General features: G+C 37.6%; 2 protein-coding genes across 2 annotated transcripts; one reads left to right on the top strand and one right to left on the bottom strand.

Moving 5' to 3' along the window:
- Nucleotides 1–1,714: 1,714 nt before the first annotated feature.
- Nucleotides 1,715–5,940, top strand: LOC115929721. The gene is made up of 4 exons (XM_030999607.1): nucleotides 1,715–1,751; nucleotides 3,039–3,150; nucleotides 3,870–4,122; nucleotides 5,249–5,940. The coding sequence occupies exons 3-4, from the start codon at nucleotides 3,933–3,935 to the stop codon at nucleotides 5,647–5,649; spliced, it is 591 nt and encodes a 196-aa protein (XP_030855467.1). The 5' UTR covers nucleotides 1,715–1,751; nucleotides 3,039–3,150; nucleotides 3,870–3,932; the 3' UTR covers nucleotides 5,650–5,940.
- A 7,123-nt stretch (nucleotides 5,941–13,063) lies between these two features.
- Nucleotides 13,064–23,036, bottom strand: LOC100890693. Its single transcript, XM_030999179.1, has 2 exons — nucleotides 22,869–23,036; nucleotides 13,064–18,775 (listed from the first exon to the last, which is right to left on the bottom strand). The coding sequence occupies exon 2, from the start codon at nucleotides 18,599–18,601 to the stop codon at nucleotides 13,064–13,066; it is 5,538 nt and encodes a 1,845-aa protein (XP_030855039.1). The 5' UTR covers nucleotides 18,602–18,775; nucleotides 22,869–23,036.
- Between the last annotated feature and the right edge of the window lie 2,855 nt (nucleotides 23,037–25,891).

Raw genomic sequence — 25,891 nt, 5'->3', positions numbered from 1 at the left:
AACACCAGTAAGTCAATATCCTCCATCTCAAACATCGTTTGGTTTGTTGAAAAAGTAATTATACGATCACATCATCTGAACGCAATCATGGAAGATTCATAGTCGAGAACGTTGTAAATATAATGGGTGTTCATTTCTTTGTTTTTCTTCGTTTTTTGTTTGCTTGTTGGTTTATTAATTTATCTAAACCAATTTTTGTTTAAAGGCGTATTGATAATGTTCTATTTTCATATACCTCTGAATCAGTTTAGATAGAGGATGCTGAATTGCTAAGTTTGGCCAAAATTCCAACAAGCATAAACTTTGATATATCAAAGCTTCATTGTACTAAAAATAAAGAAACAAGAGAGAGCTTCTCTGATTAATTGTGTGCCAGTGTTTTCAAGAGATAAGGATATTCTAAAGTTTAATACATCCTCATCTGCCCACACGCTTGGCAATAAACATAATGATTTTTTTTACATTTTCTTACATTTAGTCTTATATATTTAGTACAATTAAAGCAGTCACGTAATCTACGAATGTTAGGAACTAAAACCTATACTGACTTATACTCCACTATCTCACCATTCTAAATATCTCTATCTCCATGTGAAGATGTTACTTGCATTTTTTTGTTTGTTAATGAGATAATATAAATACTGTCTTTCAGGTGATGAGTTGTGTGGTGTTGCCAGGAGTCTACTCGCCTGTATCCGCTGCATTTTGTAATTTGGTAGCATCTCTGTAAGTATTTAAATTCACATTTGTTGTCTTACTTTAGTTTGCATCTAGTTCAAGGATGCAGAAAGGTTGATTAAATGCAGTCAATGTCTTATTACGAAAAAAAAGACATGTTTGCGATATGATCCAATAAGAGGGGGACATGTAAAGTTATTTTCTTACAATTATTTCTCCATTTTATATTTTCGAAATTTGCTGACAACTTAGCCTAAACATCTTTCCTCGATCATGATTTAACTGTTAATGCTTATCATGATTGATTGGTCTTCGTTTCAGATGAAATTTAAATGCTTTTCTTAAAATTTGCTTTACACTTGGCTTTAAAATAAAAGGAAACGCTATAATTGGTACACATTGACAGTTTTATGAAATTATATTTCATATAACTTCATTAGTAAACGTAGTCCAGAAAATATAAATGAATATGTGTCGCAAGCCATTAACAAATCCAATGTGCTTCAATCATTTTCCCTAAAACTCTGTTGAAAATTCTTTGCGGGTGAAATCAATATTCTGAATAACTTTACCATGATTGATTTTGCTATCCTCAATTCATGGTGTGATTAATCTTTATCTAACCATAAATTTGGTCCGTAAGGAATAATAATTATAATAATTTAAATAACGGGGCTTGTATAGTGCTCATATCTGTCATACTTGACACTCCTGGCGCTCCGCAATTAGGCAGTAAGTTATGCAATTAGGCAGAAGTAAACTCTTTGGAAATATTCTTCTTCTTTTTTTTTGGGGGGGGGGGAGGAGGGCAGGTCAAATTGTTATTGTGGCGATAATAAACATAATATTTTAGTGGTAAGAAAACAATTCTATTCTTCTGGTTTTGTGATTATTTTTTTTCCTTCCAGATGTTATTCCTTCACCATGTTTAAGTTCCTGGTCATTGTAATGAACTACTATGGAGGTTATGAGAAAATGATGTATCATTTTTCAGCCGAGCATTTCACCTTTCCTCTGGCAAGCACACCCCTAACATGCTGCTGCCCTTGTTTACCAGAGAAGAGACTAACAAGGTAATTCACCTTGATCCACCCAGGGACTTGATAGTCTTCCAAGTCCCTGATCCACCTCAGGATAAAATCATATCACGTAACCTTTAATGCTGATAAATTTTGATCAGCCTGGAGATTGACGATTCTTTGAATTTGCAAATGAAGTATAGCTGAATACCTGCCTTGAAGGCAACAGTGATTAGATTAACTTCTTTTTAGCTCCTGTTAAACATAAAGCATGTAATGCCAATTTACGTTACTGAACTAGATAATTCAAAATATAAAATGATCATCTTTATATATTTTTTTTAATGGACAGGGCAATATTTGTCCTATTCAAGGAAAATGTATTGTCTTTGTTTTGCATCAGCGTCAAATTTATATAAAGGCTGATCTATTCGTTGATTATCAAAGAAATTTACAGCAAACGTTCATAAAAAAGATAATGTCCCAAATAAACTTTATCCATTTTCTATCACTCAAGAAGGTTATTTTAAACAAGGGATGAGAATGGAGTCAAGATTGTAATCATCATAACGAAGAGAATATCATACATTTTGCTTGTAATAAGAATTTCCTTGAGTTTGGTTTGATATTGACACTTTTTGCAGCTGCCTATTAGTCAATGTAAATAAATGAGCAATTGTTTTTTGAAAGAGATAACACACAATAATGGCTTTTGACCCACATTCATTTCTTCAGCCCAAACTTTATATGCGAGAGGTTTTTGACAATATTTTTTAAAAGCCTGCTGTTCAGTCATCCTTGCCAGTACAATTATGAAACTAGTATCATTAGACTGGGTATTAATTCTTCTTTATAATGAAATATGATTGAAGATCACATAGACTTTAGAGTATACATTTTTAATTAAAAGCTACCAAGTTTGGTACACTTTTTTTGTATACGCACTGTGCAGTCCCATATCCGTGTGCAGTAATTCTCACTGCAAGGTGATTTACTGAAGACAGCGTACTTTTTTTGGTTATAATTTTGATGTTTTCAAAAGTTAGCAATGCATAACTATTCTTAAGTTTGTTGCACGGCGTAAAATAACCTTTCCCGATAACTTTGGGGCAGTTTCTTTCATAAAGCAATCATTGACCTGTATTCAACTATATATTTTAAATTGAGGCGAAGATATGAAAACATGTTCTCCATCAAACTTTCAAAACAAATCGAGACAAAATGCGAGATACTTTTAATCGTTCTGGTATAATTATTTCTACCGCGATGAAATGATTTATGAATCGTTTTGGTTCTGATATAATGTGAATTAAAACTTCTCTATTACTCATTGAAACACAGGCACAGTTTTAAATGGTTGAAGATCGCCGTCTTACAAGTGGCCATAGTCAAACCTGTCACAACATTCATTGGAGTACTATTTTGGTTAGATGCTGTATACTTGACTGATCAGGTAAAGGTGTTCATTCATTTCATATTCTGTGTCCTACTGTTATATCATGTAAACGGATAGAGATAATTAGATTTAACCACTCAATTACGTAAATAGATTAATAACTTACAATGTTTACATTTCTTGATAAAGTTAATAGAGTTGATAACAAATAATGAGGACAATTAGTGATCTCATAGGTCAGAAGTCATTATCCGCCTTGAATCGGTATCGAGTCACTATTCCACCCCAATTTTATTTGTACAGGCCTTTCTTTTCCTAATTCTAGAGTAAGATGGTTGATATCGCTCAGGTATTTACACCCCTATACAACCTGACCGTAACAGGATGCATAAAGAAATTGCAATTTGGAAATCTAAAAATATAAATTAATGTTGGGATTTAGGGTGCATTTCAAGCCCTTCAATCACAGATCGGGGCGATTCAGCTTCAAGTCGGTTGGGAGTCCGTGACGGGCATGACGGTTGTGACGTCTTAAGAATCGCGGCTAATTTTCGGTAAAAAAAAATCACATATTTAAACATTCGGGTTTCCAGTCAGGAAGAATTTACAAATGTAATGCTTAAATCTAATGAAAATTAAATTGCCTAAGAAATCCAGTCAGAGTCAAGTTAGTATACGGTAGGCTGTATTCATTCTCAACATAATTCTTACAGGAGAGGATATGCAATTAAGACATAAATTCAAACGAAAAGTTGTTCGATGTTCTTTATTTTTAGGTTGAAGCAGATAGGCCCTTCCTGATTGTGAATATTACGACCATCTTTTCTTCAGTGATAGCGATGATGGCTCTGAACATGATTTATGTAGCTTCTACCAGGTTTCTTGAACCTTTCTATGTTCGAACTAAGTTTACCTTTATCAAGCTTGGTATTGTGATCTGTAACATCCAACCAGCAATACTCAGTCTACTCATGAGATTCCGATTCCTAGGCTGTCGTTTTCCTTTCTCTAACCATGCAAGATCCAACTGTGAGTATTATACTTTCTCCGTATCTGTTGCCCCTCTCTCTCTCTCTCTCTCTCTCTCCCCTCCCTGTCTCTATAAGTATTGCCTCCCTTCGTGTCTCTCTCTTTACCGTGTCTCCGTTCTCTTTCGCTCTTTCCTTCTCTCTTTCTCATTTACTATCTCTTTCATATTTTCCCTCCATTTTTGTTTGTTTTACTCCACGTCACTTTATAATGTTTATGAATCGCTAGAATTAAAATCGAAAACTCATTATCGTTCGAATATGAGGCGCAGAGATGTCGTTATGTTCTAATTTTATATACAATATTACAATATATCTGAATTCAATGGCAGCTCTAAATACAAACTATCATTTTTATCCCTTTTTCAAATATTTAAATTCTAAACACTTAAATTGTTAAGTCAGAATATGGTGCGCTTAGAGACACCAGTATTAAGCGCCTTATAAATATTGTTTATTATTATTAAACACTCCATTTTCACTCTAGATCGAGACAACCTGCAATATCGTATGATATTACATTCACTTTATGATAATGAAAACATTTAAAAGCATATACTATATTATACTTTCAAAGTTATTTATGATAAAAACACAAACTGATCTGAATTTTTCCTACAACGATGATTTTTCTGCAGGTTTCATGCTCAATAAATCTGATCTAAATCGCAGTTAAACAGACAAACCTACATGGGAATTGAAGTTATTATTTTGTTTTAGAAAGTATTTTATTTTTCATTCAATGAACACAATGTAACATATAGGCCTAATTGAGAAGAAGAAGAAAAAAATATTTTGTTACATGTAATATCATTGATTTTGATATCATAATAATTACAAACAATACATTAAAATAGCAAGAACAACATTTATATTACAAGTCATAACACTGGATGACGATGAAAATAAAATGTTCTCCCTGACCCCCCCCCCCCCCCACCGTTCACCCTGCCCAAGAAACCTAGTCTCCTTCCCCATCTCCCTTCCTACCACGCCCTCCTCTACCCCTCCTCCCTCCTAAACTACCTGATTTACTGCAAACACAAACTTTAAGCTTTTGACATTTAGAGACAGTGATATTGAATCATTTATCGATTTATTATTTTGTTCTTTGTTTTTCCGTACAGTCATACAGTGTATTGTATTCATCTTGGAAGCCGGAATCCTGTTTCCTTTTATCAGGTACTACTATCGACGAAGCGAAGGTAACGTGGTGGGGAATGTATCCATGATACCAACCGAACTCTTCGGTTCCATCCAGCCTCCTAGTATTACATATCGACTACCTGATCGTAGACATTACATGCCACGCCCGTCGATCACGAGCATTGAGAACGGTCGTGTACGTGCTCATACCGTCATTGGTTCGGGGGATGTAAACACTGATTTCTACCCGGCTGAGGACTTAGCTACTATTGCTGAGGAGTGCGAGGAGGAGGAGAAGACTAAGGTCGTAGAACCTTCGACAGACTTCACGAAACAATTTATGACTAGTAACAGACAGGGGCGGCGTCATAGTATCGGCTAATTCTACTGAACAGCATTTTACACCGTAAAGTGACACCGGTATTTTGAAAGTTACATTTCGAGGAGGAAGACTGAAAATATATCACTGCATTAGAAGCAGCCTACCACCTTGTATTGTGTGACAATCAAAAAGTTTGTTTGTAGATGATGGTCAGTTCTATTTTATAGAACTTATTATAGAACATATTGAACTATAATTATATAGACATAATCTTGAGGATCGTTTTCACCTTCCGATGCCTCAAATGCCCCCTTCTCCTCTTTTGTAACTTCCGTGATTCTAGGCCGAACAATTTTTTTGTTTCTCGCATGCTAGAAAATGTTCTTCTTCACTAGAGAGATATTTTTACCAAAAACAATAGATGTGCCGCCCCCCCCCCTTTCGCAAAGCCACAGCTACTTTAAGGTATTGTAAGAACGGGCTTGAATTCCTCCCAATAAAAAAAATATAAAAAACTATGGTCGTACAAAGGTCCTATTTTTTAAAGGGCATTTTACACAGTATGTTCAGACTGTGTTTTGGGGTCTTACATAATTTATGGAAACTATACATTTAAAACTTATATGGGATATTGGATTAATCTTGGGCTCTTTTGTGTATTATATATATATATATGAACAACAACAGCCTCGAGCACCGTAACTCTACAAATTTGAGGCTTCACAAGTTACAGTGTTGATGCACAATTACACTGCGTCAGGTGCGTACGCAGGGGGGGGGGGGGGTTGGGGGGTTAACCCCCCCCCTTTGGTAATTTCATGTATGTAAACCCCCCCTAAAAAACCTAAACCCCCCTTTTGATTTTTTTATTTAAAAAAAAAAAAAAAAAAAAATTATGCCCACGGCCGACCTAAAAAAGGTGACCTTACCCCCCCCCCCCAACTGAGCAAAATGTCAAATTTCCAAATTTCGAGACCAAAAAAAAAAAAAAAAAGTGTCCTCTTACCCCCCCCCCCCCCCCCCCCCCCCCCCCCCCGCTTATTCAGCGGTCAGCTGAGTCGTTGCGATTTTTTTTTTAGGTCCGATTTATGACGATAACATATCTTGAAGTTCATATCCCCGTTTTCAGGATTGTCCATTGAGAAATCTAAACAGGCGAAGGAGGAGACAATATTTCAGTGTACATCACAGCGTCCCAATAAGCCATTTTCGTATTGTAACCAAGTTTAATGCATCCGTCTTTGACTTTATTAAGTGGCTGGATACGAATTATTCAATTTCGAATAAGTGTATCTCAATAATGGCTTGCCCTATATATACCGATCAATACGTAAAATATGCAATTCGCGTTCTGACAATTAAAATACATTTATTCGTGACAGATGAAAGACGTATGCTTTCAATTTGGTTACAGTTCGAAAATGGCCCATTGTTCCGTGAACTGCGTGCAATGTCCGGAATGAACCAAGTGTCCGTGATTTCACCACTCTCGTTGCACACACTTTAAAAAAAAAACATTTTGTCGCTAGGTTTCTGTGATTTTGGTTGATGAAAAAACAAGATAACTTTCTGGATGTGATATGTTTTTTGTTTTTTTCTGTCGTTGTTGTTGTTGTACTTATGCGGAGATTAAGATTTGTATTTTTTTAAAGAAGAAGATGAGAGTTTAATTTTGTTAAAGGTTAATTTGATCATAATTACCTCATGCTTTCATTTTTTCTTTTAACTTCCGTCTTTCATTATTTTCTGTAAAGTTGTCTATCCGAAATTGCTTTGTATCTTTTTTGTTTTTTGTTACATCTCTACATTGGTTTTAAAATAGGCGTTCTATAGCAGCGATCGATTGTGAAGTCATCTGATAAACTTAGTGCCTATTATTCACGCATTTCTCGTGATTATGTCTTCGAAGCAAGGGAGTACCTCCTTGATTGAACCCAATATCATTTGCCTTTGCATGAAACAGAAGACATCGCCTCTCAAAATATCACGTAGGCGGACCTTCAACCATGTCTAATTCCTTTAGAGTGATGTGAACATTTACACTATCTTCTCTCGCGGTTGAATGGTAGACGAATCGGGTATAACTTTGGTTGGAAACAAATCTGTTTGAATATTCCAAGCAAAACCATATCATTCGGTGTGTCAACCTGAGCATCTTACATGGGTTTCAACGTACGTCACTCTGAAGCAAAACATCGTATTATGACAGACAAATTGCTATCTTCTTTCGGAGAAATGCAGGCTTGGTCTTGTCGTTCATTACTTTTCATAACGATTTCACCTTGAATAGTAAAAAGAGAAATTATTCCAGACAGCCGTTGATAAATGATCATTCTTTCCCTTGATACGAATATTCTGCAGCTGTGATTGTGAACCACTTGTCTTTATAGGCAGCTGATATTAGTATTTTAGTATTTTATTCTGAAGAATTTAATTTGTGAATAGCAAGTCTAATATTTAAAGAAAAAAATTAAGACGTTCATGAACGAAACATTAGCCCTTGGATTTCTACTTCAATACTGCCATTCCAAATGCTTGCATTGAAACATAGGTTGTGCTATAATTATGTAGATGGAACTTTTCGACAAAGATTCTTAGTATTGTAAAGCTTAGACAGTCTGAATGTGAAAGGCCACATTATTTTCTACACGTTTGTCTATTTCAAAGATAAATGTTGACTCTCGCCAAGCCCTTTATTTATTTTGTTCATCATATTTTAATGTTTATACAAACTCTTCATCTTTTCTATATCAAAGTAAAACGAGATATAACATTGTTGCACTTTAAGCTGCTTAGGAATGCTATATGATGAAAAGTATCAGTTAATAGTGTCGGCATTGCTGTATACATGTAAATGTATAAAGATTAACTTGTCATTTTTAAATGTAAAACATTCTTTTATTAAATAAATGAGTAAAACTTGCTAAGAAATATTTTCCTTCATGAAAAAAAAAGTTTATAGAAAAGTAATTGTTGTTTTGATTTATATATATGTATGCATATTTATATGTATTGCACATCATTCAGCAGCAGTTGTTTGTCACATATTTTGTTTCTATTAAAAGATCATAAATCAGCCCAAAATCATTGTCTGTGTTAATGACAATAATAATGATGTGTAGTTTGCTATATTTAAAGGGTAACTCAAAAATAACAAGTTGAATTAGCCATGAAAAAAAAAATTAAGGACGGCTTACAATTTTTCTACATAGGTTATATATATACATATCGAAACCAATAGCGTATCTGTAACATAGGACAAAGCTCATAACTATACACACCTCGCCTTCAATCAATAAAACTTGAAGAGGGTCTACTCTAACGACACGCTAAGCGTACTAATTTCACCGTCGCCCCCTCCCCTGTTTACCAATTTCTAATATTACCGATATGGCTGACAGTGTCGTCTTTTATTTTTTTAAATGTAAGATGGGATTCTGCGGCGGGGGGGGGGGGGGAGGGGGTCACCTCAATAGTTTGGATTTGGTTAGGACTTAGGAGTACTGATGAACTAGATCTCAAATTAATCCAGGCAGATTATAACCGATTTAACTGAATTTAAAACATATGTGAGTATTCACTAAGTGTCGGGGGAGGGGCACTGTGACCATTTTTTGTAATCACAGAATCTTCGGACGGGTGCCCCTGTCAGAAAGTCCTGGGTCCGCCATCGTCTGCAGAAAATATTGATAAGTCAAAACTTTACATGAAGAAGAAATGAATAATGATGGGGGAGGGGCTCATGAGCCTAGTGACATCAAAAGCGCAAGTTGTTTTTCTGTTTTATTGCTGATGTTTAGCTATTCAAGTTCATTCAAGTTCATTTTATTTAAAACCACACAAAACATAATATAATCTTTTACATAATAAAGAGACTCGTAATAATTAACTTGATAACATCATAAAATGAATGGTTTTAGGACACCTTTAGAAGCTATAAGCTTGTGATCGGTGCCCTATATTCATCAAAATGCATACATTAACAATATGGCAAAGTGAATAAACCGATTAAGTAGACCTATATACAACGGATGGATATACTAAGCTACAGAACATAGAACACGCAAATACTCACACACACGCGCGCACACACACACAAACGCGCACACACACGCACACAGCAAACACATCGATGAGTAGCATAAAGTACAAGATAGTATGAAAGTTTATTGTAAACTTATAAAGATAAGATTCAATGAAAATCCATTGCTTTTTTCACTGTTTTTCAATTTCATTTATAAAGCGAATGGATACCCCTATTTCTGTCGTCCATTAATGCATTTATGTTGATCAACCCTCTCCTTAATCTCTTGTCAGCAAGGTCATATTTCATAATTTCATTGATAGTAATTATAATAAAGCCTTTTATTCACATGGAACATAACGTTTTGAGTGAGGAGATCGAGCTACCCATTTCTCACAACACTGTCAACATAACCGAAAATAAATATTTGAAGTTTATATCAATCATTCTAGTCGAGACAATTTGTCATCTGCGCTATAAACGTCTTTAACCAAGTTTATCTTTATACTGTCAGGAGAAGTGAGAGTCATTAATACCAGGAATGAAATGGTTTTAAATCAAATTAGTCTTGCCTTGTGAATGAGAGTAGCCAAATACATCCATACATTTTTACGACCTTTGAAGTAGGTTGGAAATTCTTTGCGCGCCAACTGCGCCTTTGATGAATGTCATTAACCAAATCATTTCTTATAACCCTGTTTAATCATCTATTTTATTACTATGCGACCGTATCTCCTTGTAATTGTAATACTTTTATAACTGTTTACAACCGTATTTGATGCGTTGACAAAGAGGTTCCCCCATAAAGGAAGTCGAGGTAAGTCAGTGGCTTGACAACCAACAAGACTTGTCAACAAATCATTTAACTTTGGATAACTCTACAAATCGAAGGTCCTCGAGACTGGTTTTGTCATTATGCCGGGATCATTATATTAATGTTTGAATGATGATCTTTTTGAAAATGTCACGCCACCCCCCCCCCCCCCCAAAAAAAAAAAAAAAAAATATGTATCACATTATGCTAGATAATACTATACTTGAAGCTAAATGTCATCAATTCTTTTCGAGGTCAGTGATTTTTTTTATTCAGAAATTGTCATATCTGTAGGCTATCTTACTTCGTGAAAACATAAAGCTTCCGATCATTTCCTCCACATGAAATTTAAGCGACTATTCTTAAACGGACAGAAAATAAGTTTTGAAATGGAATGTTACTCGATGTACGTATACCGTTCTTTCATTGTGATATAACGAAAACATCACTTAAGAGTTATGCAAAAATCTTTGTGATTGACGATTGACGATTGACGATTAATTCACTTAACCAAAAGACACCATTGACGAATGAATAACACAGCGACACCCTTTTGTGATACCAAGACTCCAAACTGGCAGGTGCAAGGTTCAACCTTTAATAAAAGATAAAAAACACAATCATAAGCATTACTAGAATAATGCATCCAATATGCTACTTAGCATAGCTGATATGACAATCAAATAATCTATCCAACATTTGTTTATCTTATCCAGTCAAATAATAAACAGGTTTGTAAATAACTGTAAATAAATGGCATAATATGAGTTAGGAAATATCTTTACATATTTCTGCTAAGATGAGTTCATAGCTCCTTTGATACAACCTATTGACTCACTATTAATTACCAAAGCATAATAGGCCCAACATATCATTTAGTGGTAACCTAAATCTTAATAACAGGCTGCACGAAAGACTACCAATCTATAATGACCCCTGGCATACCTGACCTACTTTCTGTCAACTACTCTTTATAGAACATTTTGTCTTTCATACTAATCCAAAAAACCAACTGAATATTGGACAGCTTATACTAGCTGTATACATTTCTAACATAATCCACTGAAACTAATAATAATACAACTTTTCTGTCATATTCATATCTGTCTTCTTTACGTTTACCGAAATTAATTCTAACCCAATGACTTTATACACAACTGCATGCCCACTCACAACGTAAATTTACGTACGTGAGTAACAATTTTCTTACTTAATTTTACACTATTTGCATTTCTTCATTTTTATCACCAATAGCATCAAACACAACAATAGTCATCATATTTCAATAAACAGAGGTAAATAAATACTCACAACATTGGGCTTGTGTCAAAATACCAAAAAATGGTGCACTTTCAGTGCCGATAACTAACTGCAACAACGTGTTTTAGTTTCCCTAACAAATTCGCAACTGCCCTCTATGGCTAAACCCAAAATAACCAAAACTTCGCTTCTGACGTCATAATACCCCACATCGTATGCAACATTCCGGCCCCTTAAATGTGAACATTCTATGAACATTTACATAACTTATCCTATCATACAACCCTTTCATAGAAATTGTATTTCGGTTAATAACACAAACATCCCATTTAAATCTGTTAACATACTATGAAAAAGCACATAAATGTAAAAATAAAACGTACTCCACTATTTATACACATATAAATCAAACCCTTTCATCTACGGTAAAGGTATTTCTTATGCAAATAACTTCCATCGTGTATGTAACTGATAATAACATTTTTCTAAATCTTCACTGGCTGTACTTAATCATTTTCTCCAAACTGTATCAAGTTTATATTAACATATATACATATCTTTGAAATTTCAGACAAATTTTCCTTTCCTTTTACTCCTAATACAAACAGTAGCTTTGGATACATTTTAGGATTTAACTACTCTTGATGAAAATTCCTTTTCAGTCTCCATATGTCACCATATGGATTATGTTGTCAAGCAGATACAACCTGCATATAAACATAACATAGAAATTTCTGCACATGTGAAATAACTGCAACCCTTGTCATGTTTTATTTGTTTGTTTGTTTTTGTTTTTTTTGGTTGTTTTTTGTTGTTTTCCTTTTATAACCCCAAATCTGATATTTGGCCTCAATGCAAAAAAAAAAAAGGGAAACAACAGGAGTTGCATGTATTTCTACCAATATCTTATGTATACATATTATAAAACATATTTCATGCATGGATTAATATTTAAATATTCAACTATCAGTCCTTCCATGGGATATATCTCCAACAATCCTTTTTCTGATTGTCATTGTTCGATGTATCAAATTTCACTCTTATAGTGTTTATCAATCTGAATGTTAATGTTTCTTTGCGAAAGCGTTCAATCTCGGTATGGTCAGTTCTCCCTTTTGTGTCAGAAGAAATCCTTTGCGATGTAAGACCGCGATAACGAAGACCGCTAAATTACTAAACTTGAGAAACTTACGGCGAGTGACTGAATCCATCCAATAAACAGCGGTCCACTAATATATCATAAAGGGGAGGCGTTGCTAGGCTCGCACTTCTAACACTTATTTTAAATTACACCACAAATATTGCAGATCCATGTGCCATCCAATGAACCATGATCCATTATGATATCACCTTAACGCGATTTAACACATAAAATCTCAGGAATCCACTTCCAGGAGCAAACAGAGCTTAGCGATAGGTCTTCGAAGTGTGCTAGTTTGCGTCTTCACTTCGCATTGCCGAACGTTGCCTTCTCGGTCTGGCATGGTTCGAAGCACTCTTCCTATCTGCCAGCAGTTACGTGGTGCGTGCTCATCAACTACCAAAACTAGATCGCCGACCTGAATATTGCGTCGTGAAGTAGCCCATTTCTGCCGCTCTTGCAACCGTGGTAAGTACTCCTTCACCCATCTCGACCAAAAGGTATCCGCTAAAAGCTGCACCTGGCGCCATCTCCTCCTGGCATAGTTGTCTGCTTCACTGGTAGTTGTGGGAGGCAGTGGTGATTTTGCATTGAGTAGAAGCAGATGATTCGGAGTTAAGGCTTCCACATCATTTACATCACTGGACACCTCAGTGATTGGCCGGCTGTTCATGATGCTTTCAATCTCACAGAAGAGTGTATGCAATGAATCATCATTCAGGGTTTGCTGCTTAACCAAGGAACACAGCAGCTTCCTCACAGTTCGGATCTGGCGTTCCCACACCCCTCCATGATGACTAGCTGCGGGTGGATTGAATGTCCATTTGATATTCTTCTGCAACAATGTATCATGTATCTGAGCCTGGTTCCAACTTTGTATTTCGGTCCTCAGTTCTCTCTCTGCTCCAACCAAATTAGTGCCGTTATCAGATCTAATTTCTCTCACATTTCCCCTGCGTGCAATGAAGCGTCTGATAGCATTAATGCAAGAGCTTGTGTCAAGGGAATCTGCCATCTCAAGGTGCACTGCTCTCACAGTAAGACATGTGAATAGCACCCCATATCTCTTTACGACACTCCGACCCCTTTTCACTTCCAACGGTCCAAAATAATCAATTCCAACTCTTGAAAAGGGGGGCTCATCTGAAATAAGCCGGTCAACTGGCAAGTCCGCCATCTTTTGCTCAAGAACCTTCCCTCGCTGCCTTCTGCACACAACACATCTAGTCAGTATCCTTCTGATCACAGAGCCAGCAGCAGGAATCCAATATTTCTGGTTGAGGCAAGACAACATATGATTTCTGCCACTATGTCCCGATGCCTCATGGATTTCACTCAGGATAAGCTTGGCGACATGACTATCATTGCGAAGTATAATTGGGTGCTTCGCCTCCTCTTGCAACATTGCCTTGCCAAGCCTTCCTCCTACCCTCAGTAGGCCATTTATCATCCTTGGGTCTAGCTTGTAGATTGGACTTGTCTTCTTGACCAATTTACAGCTCTGTTCTTGGTGTGCACTGTCATTCTGCTCAGCCTGCAAGGTTGACATCTCATGAGGGAAGCTGACTGCTTGTACATATTGCAGAATTTTCTCCTCTGCGTCCTTCATCTCTTCCACCACCAAGCTTCCATGCAAAAGTTCAGCTGAAATGCCTTCAGGACCCTGTGTACATTTACATCTCAGCCATTTCAAGTACCTCCGTAGCCAGCAAACTGCTTTCTTCAACCTGTGCCACGAGGAGTAGTGTTCAAGAAGTTTGTTCATTAAGGCAGTTTCTTCTGAGAGAGTTGTCATATAAACCCCAGCCTTGTCCTTGCTCTTAACTTCAGGGTCGCCATCTAGACTGACATCATTTAAGACTTGACTTGCAGGCCTTGACTCATTCTCACACCATAAGAAGCTGGGTCCACTCACCCATCTCTCGCTGGTTGTTAACGCCTCAGCTGTCATCCCTCTTGAGACATCGTCAGCCGGATTCTGCCGAGTGTTGACGTAGTGCCACTGCTTTGGGTCAGATCCTTCATGGATTACTGCAATCCTGTTTCCGACGAATGTGTGGAATCGTCTTTCCACATTCTTGATATACTGGAGCACTATAGTGCTGTCACTCCAGAACACAGAGTCACTCAGGGTGAAGTCTAGCTCACGTCTCAGCATACCATCGAGTCTCACAGCAAGCGTCGCTGCCATCAATTCCAGTCTAGGTATCGTAACTCTCTTCAGCGGAGTGAGCCGAGTCCTGGCCATTACTAGACTGCAATAGACCTTGCCCTCCTGGTTCGTCACTCGGAGATAAGAGGCCACACCATATGCCCTCTCTGAAGCATCAGAAAAGTGGTGCAATTGGTACTCCGTCACATCTCCGAAATCATGAGGCTTTAGGCACCTGCTGATGTTGAAATCCTCCATAAGCAGCAGATCTCTCTTCCAGTTCAGCCAGCTCTCACGCTGCTTCTCTGGCAATGGCTCATCCCAATCCAATTTCATAGCCGTGAGCTCTTGCAGAATGATCTTGGCATTCAACACATATGGGCTTGCAAATCCGTACGGATCATATACCGAGGAAACCTCACTCAGCACTCCACGACGGGTACAGGGCTTGTGTTTCGGGGTGATTCCATACGTCATGGTATCTAGTTCAATGTTCCATTTGACACCCAGGGCCCTCTCAATCGGTAAGGTATCATAACTTAAGTCGAGTCCTTCCACTTCCTTTGCCCTGTCATGAGCAGGCACAGACTCCATTACCTTTGGGCTATTGCTTAGCCACTTTGTGAGGTTGAAACCTCCTCCTTTCAGCATTCTCTTCAGCTCATCTACGAGTTGAACTGCTTTATCTTCTTCCTTCACTGATACCAGGCAGTCGTCAACATAAAAGTTGCGTTTTACCACGTTTACTGCGTCTGGGGAGAATTCTTCGGCTTGGTCTTCAGCGGTATGCCTCAGTACAAAGCTGCAAACACTGGGACACCAGGTCCCTCCAAAGAGGTGTACACACATCCTGTAGACCATTGGCTGTCTCTCAATATCTCCTTCTGGCCACCAGAGAAACCGCAGCATATCTCTTTCATCAGGCGGGACTTGTACTTGATGGAACATCGCTTGGATGTCCCCCATAATGGCAATCGGCTCCTGTCGAAACCTCAAGAGAACACCCAGAAGTGTGTTTGTTAAGTCAGGGCCTTGCAAAACTGCATCATTGAGCGATCTTTCCTGGTATGTAGATGCACAGTCAAACACAATTCTTGTCTTGCCCGGCTTGTTAGGGTTCTCAACAGGATGGTGAGGAAGATACCAAACAGGTTTGCCTGAACCTGCATTTCTTTCTTCTACTCTCTCTGCATATCCATCCTCCACCAATCCTGACATAGCCTTGGTATATCGTCTGTGTAGATCCTCATCTCGCCTCAATCTCCTACCAAGACTCTGTAGCCTTTTTTCTGCTACATATATGTTGTCAGCCAGTTCTTGGGGTCTCTCTTTGAAGGGTATAGACAACTGGTAGTGATCACCCTTCTTCTGGATACTATCCTCCCAAATTCTCAGAGCTCTCTTGTCATTGACAGACATACACTTAGATTGTTCTGCTAGCAACCCTGATTCAAGTGACCAGAACCTTTCCACTTGAAGCTCCAAATTAGCATCACTGGAAATAAAGCTTGACGATATGTCATGGTCTCTGTGCCGGTTCCCAACTGGTCCATTCACGGTCCATCCTAATGCCGTCCTCACAGCATAAGGTTGCCCGGGTTCGCCATACTTAACGTCCTTTGGTACCAATACTTCTGGCACATCTTGTCCAATTAGTAGCATGACGTCTTGAGGTCTAGCAGCCGGTAGATTCAGATCTGCAAGGTGGGCAAATTGGCGAATGTCACTTCTATCAGCAGCAAGTGCACTGCTAACATTTATCTTCTCTTTGGCTAATACATGATGGAGACTGACTCTATATTGAGTTGACAGACTTTCAACTTCCAGGTTGACTGCTTTACATGTTGTGACAATCCTTGACTTGTCTAGAGTCGACATGGAAAGGCTCTGCTCTGTGCCTTCAGCCCCGATCTTACGCGTCAACTCCAAAGTGCAGAATGTTGATGTTGAACATGTGTCTAACAAGGCATAAGTGTCAAAATACTCCTCTTTCCCTCTAGCTCGTACTCGAACGGGAACAATAGGTAGCACTACTTTACTACCGGCCCCTATGACACTACAACTTTCTTCAGCAACATGAGAGGATGACGAGTGATGAGTAGTTGCCTCCGTTTCAGATGACGTTGGTGAATTCCTGGCATCACTTGATGACTCTCCGATATCCCTCCGAGACTCCGTGCTATCAGTCTGTGAAGGCTGTCTGATAAGGTGTAGAAACTTGGTGTGTTTCCTGTTACACCCACTTACTGAGCATGTCCTATTTAACTTGCAGTCCCTGGTCATGTGACCTTTCTTCAAACAATTGTAGCACAATCTTTCCTTCTGGGCCAGTTTAAGCCTGTCCTCAATCTTGAGTTGCTTAAACTCACTGCAGCCGAATAAGGAATGCTCTCCACCGCACTGAATGCAGCTCCGTGTCTTGCTGCCTTCAGCATCTGTACTAGTAGTAAAGACCCCTCTCGATGTCTTCCCAGACTTCTTAAATGCTGACATCTTACTGCCTTGATCTCTAATTGTCAGCCTACCGAAGACAGGGTCATTCTCTTCATCTGCAATCTGTTGCAAGAATGCAACCAAATCCGTAATAGCTGGAAGTCGACCCTCTTTTCTAGCTCTTCCTACAACTTTTAACCATCCTGTCCTCAGATGGTATGGTAGCCTCTCTACTATCTTCAGCAGAACATGTTGAGAAGTCAGCTCAGATGCCTGACCTACTGCTTCTAGCGTCTGCACACAAATCTGAATTTCATCCGCCATTTCAGCTAGTCCATGTTTGTCTTGTGCAGCAATGTTCTTTCCTTCAGTAACCTTTCTAAGCCAGGCATGAGCAATCATTACTGGATTTCCATACTTTTCTTTGAGTAGAATCCTTGCCTTGTGATAGCCCTCTGTAGGCTTCATAATCATACATGGTTGAAGCAACTTCTTAACGTCGCCAGCACAATAGTGCAGGAGGCGTGTCAGCTTGACAGCGTCGTCTACTGAAGTTTGGTCAACACTGTTCTCAAAGGACCTCCAAAACTCATGGTACTTCAGCGGATCACCTTGATAGGTAGACAGAGTGGCATGAGGAAGGGATACAGACTCTAACAGCCCCCGCTGTTGTCGTTGTCCTTGCTCCAGTAATTGCAGCAGCAGCATTTCCGTCTGTGTGTGAGGAGAAGGTACAGTTTCGTCCTCATCTGGCTTCATCATAACAGGTTTGTAGTTATTCGTGATTGAAGGCACAACGGATGACCTTGCGGGAGTAGGTCCACCTGTTCCTGCAACAGACTGTGCATATGGAGCATTATCTTGCTGATACACCCTCTCTTCAGCTTGAGCAACCTTTAACTGGGTTTTCAGCAACAGCTGGGCTTTGCGTTGCTTCAAGCGGAATTCTTCCATCTCGAGCTCCTGTTGCTCTCTTAAGGCTTCAGCTTCTGCCTCAAGAGCAGCCCTTCTCGCCATAGCCTTTAGCCTTGAGGACTTGGATGACGTGGAGATAGTAGTGCTTCCCCCACATTGGCTCACTGAATCATGCGGTGTGATGTCATCAACGTTAACAGCACCACCAAGGCCAACCAGCTCGTCACTGGACTTCACAGTCTCATTATTACCATCTTCACTGATGGTATTCATCTTGACGTTCTTGACTTGTAGCTCTCACTACCAAGCTGTTGTTGAACTGATGTGATTGACGATTGACGATTGACGATTAATTCACTTAACCAAAAGACACCATTGACGAATGAATAACACAGCGACACCCTTTTGTGATACCAAGACTCCAAACTGGCAGGTGCAAGGTTCAACCTTTAATAAAAGATAAAAAACACAATCATAAGCATTACTAGAATAATGCATCCAATATGCTACTTAGCATAGCTGATATGACAATCAAATAATCTATCCAACATTTGTTTATCTTATCCAGTCAAATAATAAACAGGTTTGTAAATAACTGTAAATAAATGGCATAATATGAGTTAGCCCTTATAAAAAAGTACCATGGTAACCATGGTAAAACCATGGTAAAACCATGGTACCACCATGGTACCTGTGGTACTCGTCTCTAACCATGGTACTACCATCAAAGAACCATGGTTTTACCATGGTTAAATGACAAGTACCATCGTATACCATGGTACTTCCAAATTTGTACCATGGTACTCTATGGTACCTGTGGTACTCGTCTCTAACCATGGTACTACCGTGCAAGAACCATGGTTTTACCACGGTTATATGACAAGTACCATGGTATACCATGGTACTTCCGAATTTGTACATGGTACATTGTTGTACCTAATTGGCAGTTGTATGTTTCTAACCATGGTTCAGTAGCATATGTTGTGTTTGTTTTGTTTGTTTGATTGATTTAATTCTGCGCTCAAATAACAAATAGGAGGTTATACATGTTTACATAAGTATTACATAGATAATAATGCCTAATAATAATAGCATACAATAACCTTTGTTAGTATACAATTAATGTGCAGGTATGAGTCGTTCGGTAGGAATCGTTTGCAATTTTTTAAAACAAAAACAACAACAAATTACCGAACGCATGAAATCATTTTACCGGACGCATGAAATCAAATAACAAAACATATAAGAACTATAAAAAAAAAAAAAAATAAGAATCATTAAGAACAAGATAGAACCAATTATGATTCAAAAATACATATAAAAACAATTGTTAAACAAATAATCAGAAGAATCGTAAAAAACATGATTATTATGATTTTTTTAATTTTATTATTAGAATTGTAGGGAAAAACTATATCGCGTGTATCCAGTAAAATTATGTAATTTCATAGGCCTTTAGTTTTCTAAGATTTTAGTTTAAATGAAAAACTGACAATTAAAAAAGTAGGCCTGGCTATACATCTAGGAATCTGACTAAAATTTAATATATGCATTAATGCAGTTTAAGACTTGTGCAATTTTTATTACGGGAAAACAGGAGTGGAAAAGTCAACTTTCATTTGGCCATTTATCAATAGTGTGTAAATGTAGAAATTGTGCAACAGCTTGAAATATCATAAAGAAGGTCTGCACAAGTCAAGACTATTACCTACAAGCCCCAACCCAACACAACCAGCTATATGCAGCTACAGCTACACAACACAGGAGCAGCCATTTTGTGTGCCGAGGATCGCTGTACAACTAGTGCAGTGTACGTGTGTGCTTTGTACATGCAGCAATATAGCTAGTACGTGCACTGTTCACAGTTCAGCTTCATGCCTCGTGTACATCTCGGTGTTTTAGATCTGTAAAATCATGCTGAATTCTGTTTTTCCCGGCTAATCTACAACAGTATGGGTAAGTTTAAGAATCATCTACTTTATTTACAATCTGTACATAGATCTAGTCGATGTCTAGATAGTTATTTATGACATTGTCAACTGGGACTTAAAATACCTTCGACAGGATAACAGTTAAGACTGAATATGTATGATCCCATGTACGTAATTTGTTGTAGTATCTTGACGGGTTTATGGGGCATATCATTCAAACTTTCAAAGCAAAGTTTATCCATTTACATACACATTGTCATTAACTCTACTGTTAGTATAAAGTGTCATATTGTTCGAAGGATTGAATGTTTTATTCTTTTTAGAAAATGAATAGATCTAGAATACTGCATAAAAATCTAGCAAATTAACAAATTAAGCTAATCGATGTCATGTCTGCCTGTGCTCTGTGACTGCATGTGTGATTTTATGTTGACAGTTGCTGATATTCATATTTGTTTTTTGTATTTAATTCAAAATTGTCTTTTTTAAATTACAGATATATACGCAACATGACAAATGAGTAGTTTCCATATCGACGTCGTTCTTTATCATCATCTTGACCAAAACATCAACGCCACCATCACCATTTCTTTGTCGTTAACCTCCGTTTTGGCGTTTGAACTTGAAGTTTGTTGCGAACTCTAATAATGAATTTGGACATTGGCATTATCGACTTTTGTTCTATCTTTGAACACCATCGACGTCGAACTTTGATTGAAGGTAAGAACCTCCTCTTTACCTTCTTCGTCTCTACGATTTGCGTTTCGTCGTTTGCAAGTCTGCATGATCCTGACTCCGGCTAATGATGAATTTATCGACTTTCGATCTGTCTTCGATCACCGTCGACGTCGGAACTCTACACCAAGTTTCACCATCGCCATACATGGACTTCGCATCCGATCGACATTGCAGACTCTTGGCTTTTATTCATCATTCATTTTTGAACTGTATTATGATCTACCATAGCAAGTAGGCCTAGCTACCAATTGTTTCTTCAACCAAAATCGAGTACGACATCGTCGAAGAATCTCGCACCTCTGCTGGAAGGACAGTTTGTAAATTGTACTATTGAATATGAGCGGCAGTCTTTCGCTATAGAAATAGACTAACCAATTTACTTATAATATTGCTGTGTGCTGAAAGTGTTTAGTGTCATATGCAATGTAACAAGCGGCAGTCTTTCGCTATAGAAATAGACTTCAGTTTTCGACTGTAAATTGTTTTATATATTTTACGCGAGCTAGATTTTAGCTCGTTTGAATAAACGCCCTTTAAAAAAGTAAACATATTGTTTCCATTGTTTGATGTTTGATACGTCATAATCATTTGACAATAATGATCAACATTATTGTGAAGTCTTTTGTTAACAGATCATGTTTGCGATAGTAGTGGCTGAACCTTGAGAAATGGATAATTGTGCTGAAAGTGGACTTCATGCCAGCTCCTGTCATTTTTGTGTACTTTGCAGACCAGCATGTTCTTTCAAAGTAAAATGATCAAGGGCTGGCAGATATTATAAGGAATACTGTGCTGAAAGTGCTTAATTTAGGTAGTAGATTTGTAAATGATAACAAAAAATCAATCATGCAATGTAATCAATGCTTTCTTTTTATTAAGCTACATGCAGAATGGAAAGGCGACTGGGAAAGTGCAGTAACATTATAGTACAAGTACCATGGTAACCTAGGTACAGGAAAACAATGGTAACAAAAGGTATGGGAGAACCATGGTAACCATGGTACCGAGAACCATGGTCATGGTACCAAGAACCATGGTAACCATGGTACCGAGAACGAAGGTAACCATGGTACTGAGAACCATGGTCATGGTACCAAGAACCATGGTAACCATGGTACCGAGAACCATGGTCATGGTACCAAGAACCATGGTAACCATGGTACCGAACACCATGCTAACACTGAACCATGGTTATCATACTTCGGTGCTACCATGGTTTTCAGTACCATGGTTACCATGGTTCTATGTCCAAATTACCATCCACCATGAGAACCATGGTAACCATGGTACTGAAACCATGGTTTTTACATGGTACATTTTTGTAAGGGGTAGGAAATATCTTTACATATTTCTGCTAAGATGAGTTCATAGCTCCTTTGATACAACCTATTGACTCACTATTAATTACCAAAGCATAATAGGCCCAACATATCATTTAGTGGTAACCTAAATCTTAATAACAGGCTGCACGAAAGACTACCAATCTATAATGACCCCTGGCATACCTGACCTACTTTCTGTCAACTACTCTTTATAGAACATTTTGTCTTTCATACTAATCCAAAAAACCAACTGAATATTGGACAGCTTATACTAGCTGTATACATTTCTAACATAATCCACTGAAACTAATAATAATACAACTTTTCTGTCATATTCATATCTGTCTTCTTTACGTTTACCGAAATTAATTCTAACCCAATGACTTTATACACAACTGCATGCCCACTCACAACGTAAATTTACGTACGTGAGTAACAATTTTCTTACTTAATTTTACACTATTTGCATTTCTTCATTTTTATCACCAATAGCATCAAACACAACAATAGTCATCATATTTCAATAAACAGAGGTAAATAAATACTCACAACATTGGGCTTGTGTCAAAATACCAAAAAATGGTGCACTTTCAGTGCCGATAACTAACTGCAACAACGTGTTTTAGTTTCCCTAACAAATTCGCAACTGCCCTCTATGGCTAAACCCAAAATAACCAAAACTTCGCTTCTGACGTCATAATACCCCACATCGTATGCAACAATCTTTAAGGTTGAAGGAGGCAGACTATTCCTAAGAAGGAAAAGAAGAAGAAGAAGAAAAGATGGGAAAAAATTCCCCATCATGAGAGTAATTACATGTCCGACCTACTTCAGGGTAATTATAGACGCAACACGGGGAATTTTAAATAATTTGGTCGTGTTCGTGCAAAACGTTATGGAAATTGGGCATAAAAAGGCGCCATAGTTGATAGCACGCACAATTACCCTCATGCTGATGGGCAAATCTTACCCAACACTTTTTTTAAAATATATAGTGTAGGGCGTTACCTGATTCAACAAGCATGAATACTTGAAGGCTGTACATCAGACAACTCCCGACATGAGAAATGCTCAAATAAAAACAGGAGCATTGCTTCAGAATCATCGATAATTTCTACCTGATGAACATAGTGACATGATGTGGAAAATGGCAAGGAGAGGCGCTTGATGTTAAAAAAAAAATCTATTTTTATTTAGACAAAAGATTAAGAGGCAACTTGGCTGGATTTGTAAGACTCAGGGTCAAGACATTATAAACGCTTGTCTCTCTCTCTCTACCTGACAGCTAGGGTTTATTACCGCAGATGAATATGCCATGATAACGGTTACTTGAGCCATAGACCTACCACGGTCTATGCTTGAGCTAAAGCCATCCAGATTAAAAGTCTAATAGGAACCTTGAAGAGATGTTAAACACGGACTGTTAACATGATTTCCAAATGAAACTATCCTAAAAAAACAACATTTAAATCTATGTATATACAGCATAATGTACTATGGCCTCTCCTGCATCAACAAGACAAGTGAGAATTGATTCAAGTCACACGAATTTACTAATATCAGGTCACGTTTAAAATGACCGTCCATACTTAATTGCAATCAGACAATGAGTATACTATATCTTGGGATGAACATTGAGGCCAGAATGCTTGTGCAATATCCACTGGGAATTAATGGAGAAACGCAAGCCCTTCAAAACATCACAATCCCTGAAAAAGCTTGTTATCGCAACCCTCACTATTATCATAAAAGATAAACAGCTAAGGGGTTACTTTCTTTTTGTCTGCGGATGATGTAATTTCATTTTTTGATATAATTCGGATGATGTAATTCCATTTTTTTTAAAACTGTCTTGAAGTTATTCTCAAGGGTTTAATATGTGAAGATTTTGTTTTAATTGTCTATCACATAAAGTTTTGGGACATTTCTCTATATCACAGAACAAAATGTGCCCCAGATCAATCTTGATCAAATGATTATCTATTAACATATTAACCTATTATTTATTCAGAGCTAAACCTCTCATCCACCGGCATACCCTTTCAATGGCAACACAGGGCTAACTGATTATTTGAAATGATAGAAAATAATTAAATGAGGAGGGGGTAAGGAGGAGAACAAACTGACAGGCTCTCTTCTCCTAATCAGTAGCCAAATTCATTAACAAAGTGATACTGCCCCCATGTAATTATACAAGAGCCTTATCCTACACAATTGCCCCCTATTTTTTCTCCACCTGTCAACATAAATATCAAACAAAATAAAGTAGCTCACGAATTAAATGTCACTATTCAGCACTCCCATTAAGTGAGAGGAATGGATCAAATGGGATTAGCTACCTTGAGGATATATCATGTGCTGGAAATTCTATTCAATTAATTTAAGTTTTCTACATTTTCTTTACAAACTGACATGTAGAATGGTTTTTGATGGAGATTCCGAACATGACAATGATTTTTCTTAGTAATCATCAATAATTCTGGAATATATCTTTAAAAATGTCGACTCAGAACGCTCAGAAAAAAGGCCTAGTTTCGGAGCCGTATTGCGCAATAGCATATTATGACGTCACTGCAGGAGCCTCTCCGCGGTGAAAGGAGGGTGATTTAGGCTTTAAAATGTCTTTAAAAAGGCAAACTAGGATATTAATTGGAACAAAAAAAGACAATTATCCGAAAAATAATATGCACTTGATAATCCCAGTACGTTTTTGACTATTTCATTATTCCTTATTATGAAATTATCAAATCGGACATGCCCGCAATGAGTCATCAAGCCTATCTATCTATCTAAGTATCTTGCACATCTATAGGTTTATTGCAACATCTCTCCATACCACTCTATCTATTGCCATTCTGGTGCACTCTTGCAGTTTTAGTCCACTCCAGTTCTTGATGTTCTCTTCCCGGCCAGTTGATTCTGGGTCTCCCTCTCGGTCTACTTCCTTCCTTTCATCTTCCTTCCAACACATCCTTTAAGAGGTTTTGGTGCCTTTTAACATGACCAAAGTATTTGATTTTTCTCTCCTTAACTAATCCTTCTAGTCAAAAGTGCAATTTGTTTACGCCCTGCCATTTGCAATATCTCTTTGTTGGTTTTCATTCGTTTCCAGGATATGTTCATCATTCTTCTGTAAATCCACATTTCAAAAGATGTTATTCTGTTTTCCATGGCCTTGCTTATTGTCCATGTTTCTGCTCCATACAATAGGACAGATCATACATAACAGTTTACTAGTCTCAACCTAAGCGCAAATTTCACCTTTCTATTTGTGAATAATCCTTTCATTGCCAGAAATGTATTCCGAGCAATTTCTATTCTTCTTTTTATTTCTGCTTCGCATCTGGTATCGTCTGTGATATTTTGTCCTACTGACTTGTTAAATGATATGTCCATCGAGTTTCAAACATATAGGCTTATTCTTTGTTCTACTAAAAATCATTAAATTAGTTTTCTTGACATTCATGTTTAGACCTTGTCCAATATGTATATTTTATGTTATATATCTGATTGTTAAATGTAATGCTGTAATTTTAACTGAATGAAATAAAATTGAATTGAATTGCATCGAG

Source organism: Strongylocentrotus purpuratus, unplaced genomic scaffold (assembly GCF_000002235.5).
Source record: "Strongylocentrotus purpuratus isolate Spur 01 unplaced genomic scaffold, Spur_5.0 spur5_scaffold_5, whole genome shotgun sequence".
Taxonomy (NCBI): Eukaryota; Metazoa; Echinodermata; class Echinoidea; order Camarodonta; family Strongylocentrotidae; genus Strongylocentrotus; species Strongylocentrotus purpuratus.
Note: the sequence above shows the minus strand (reverse complement) of the source record. Positions and strands in the feature narration are given on the sequence as shown.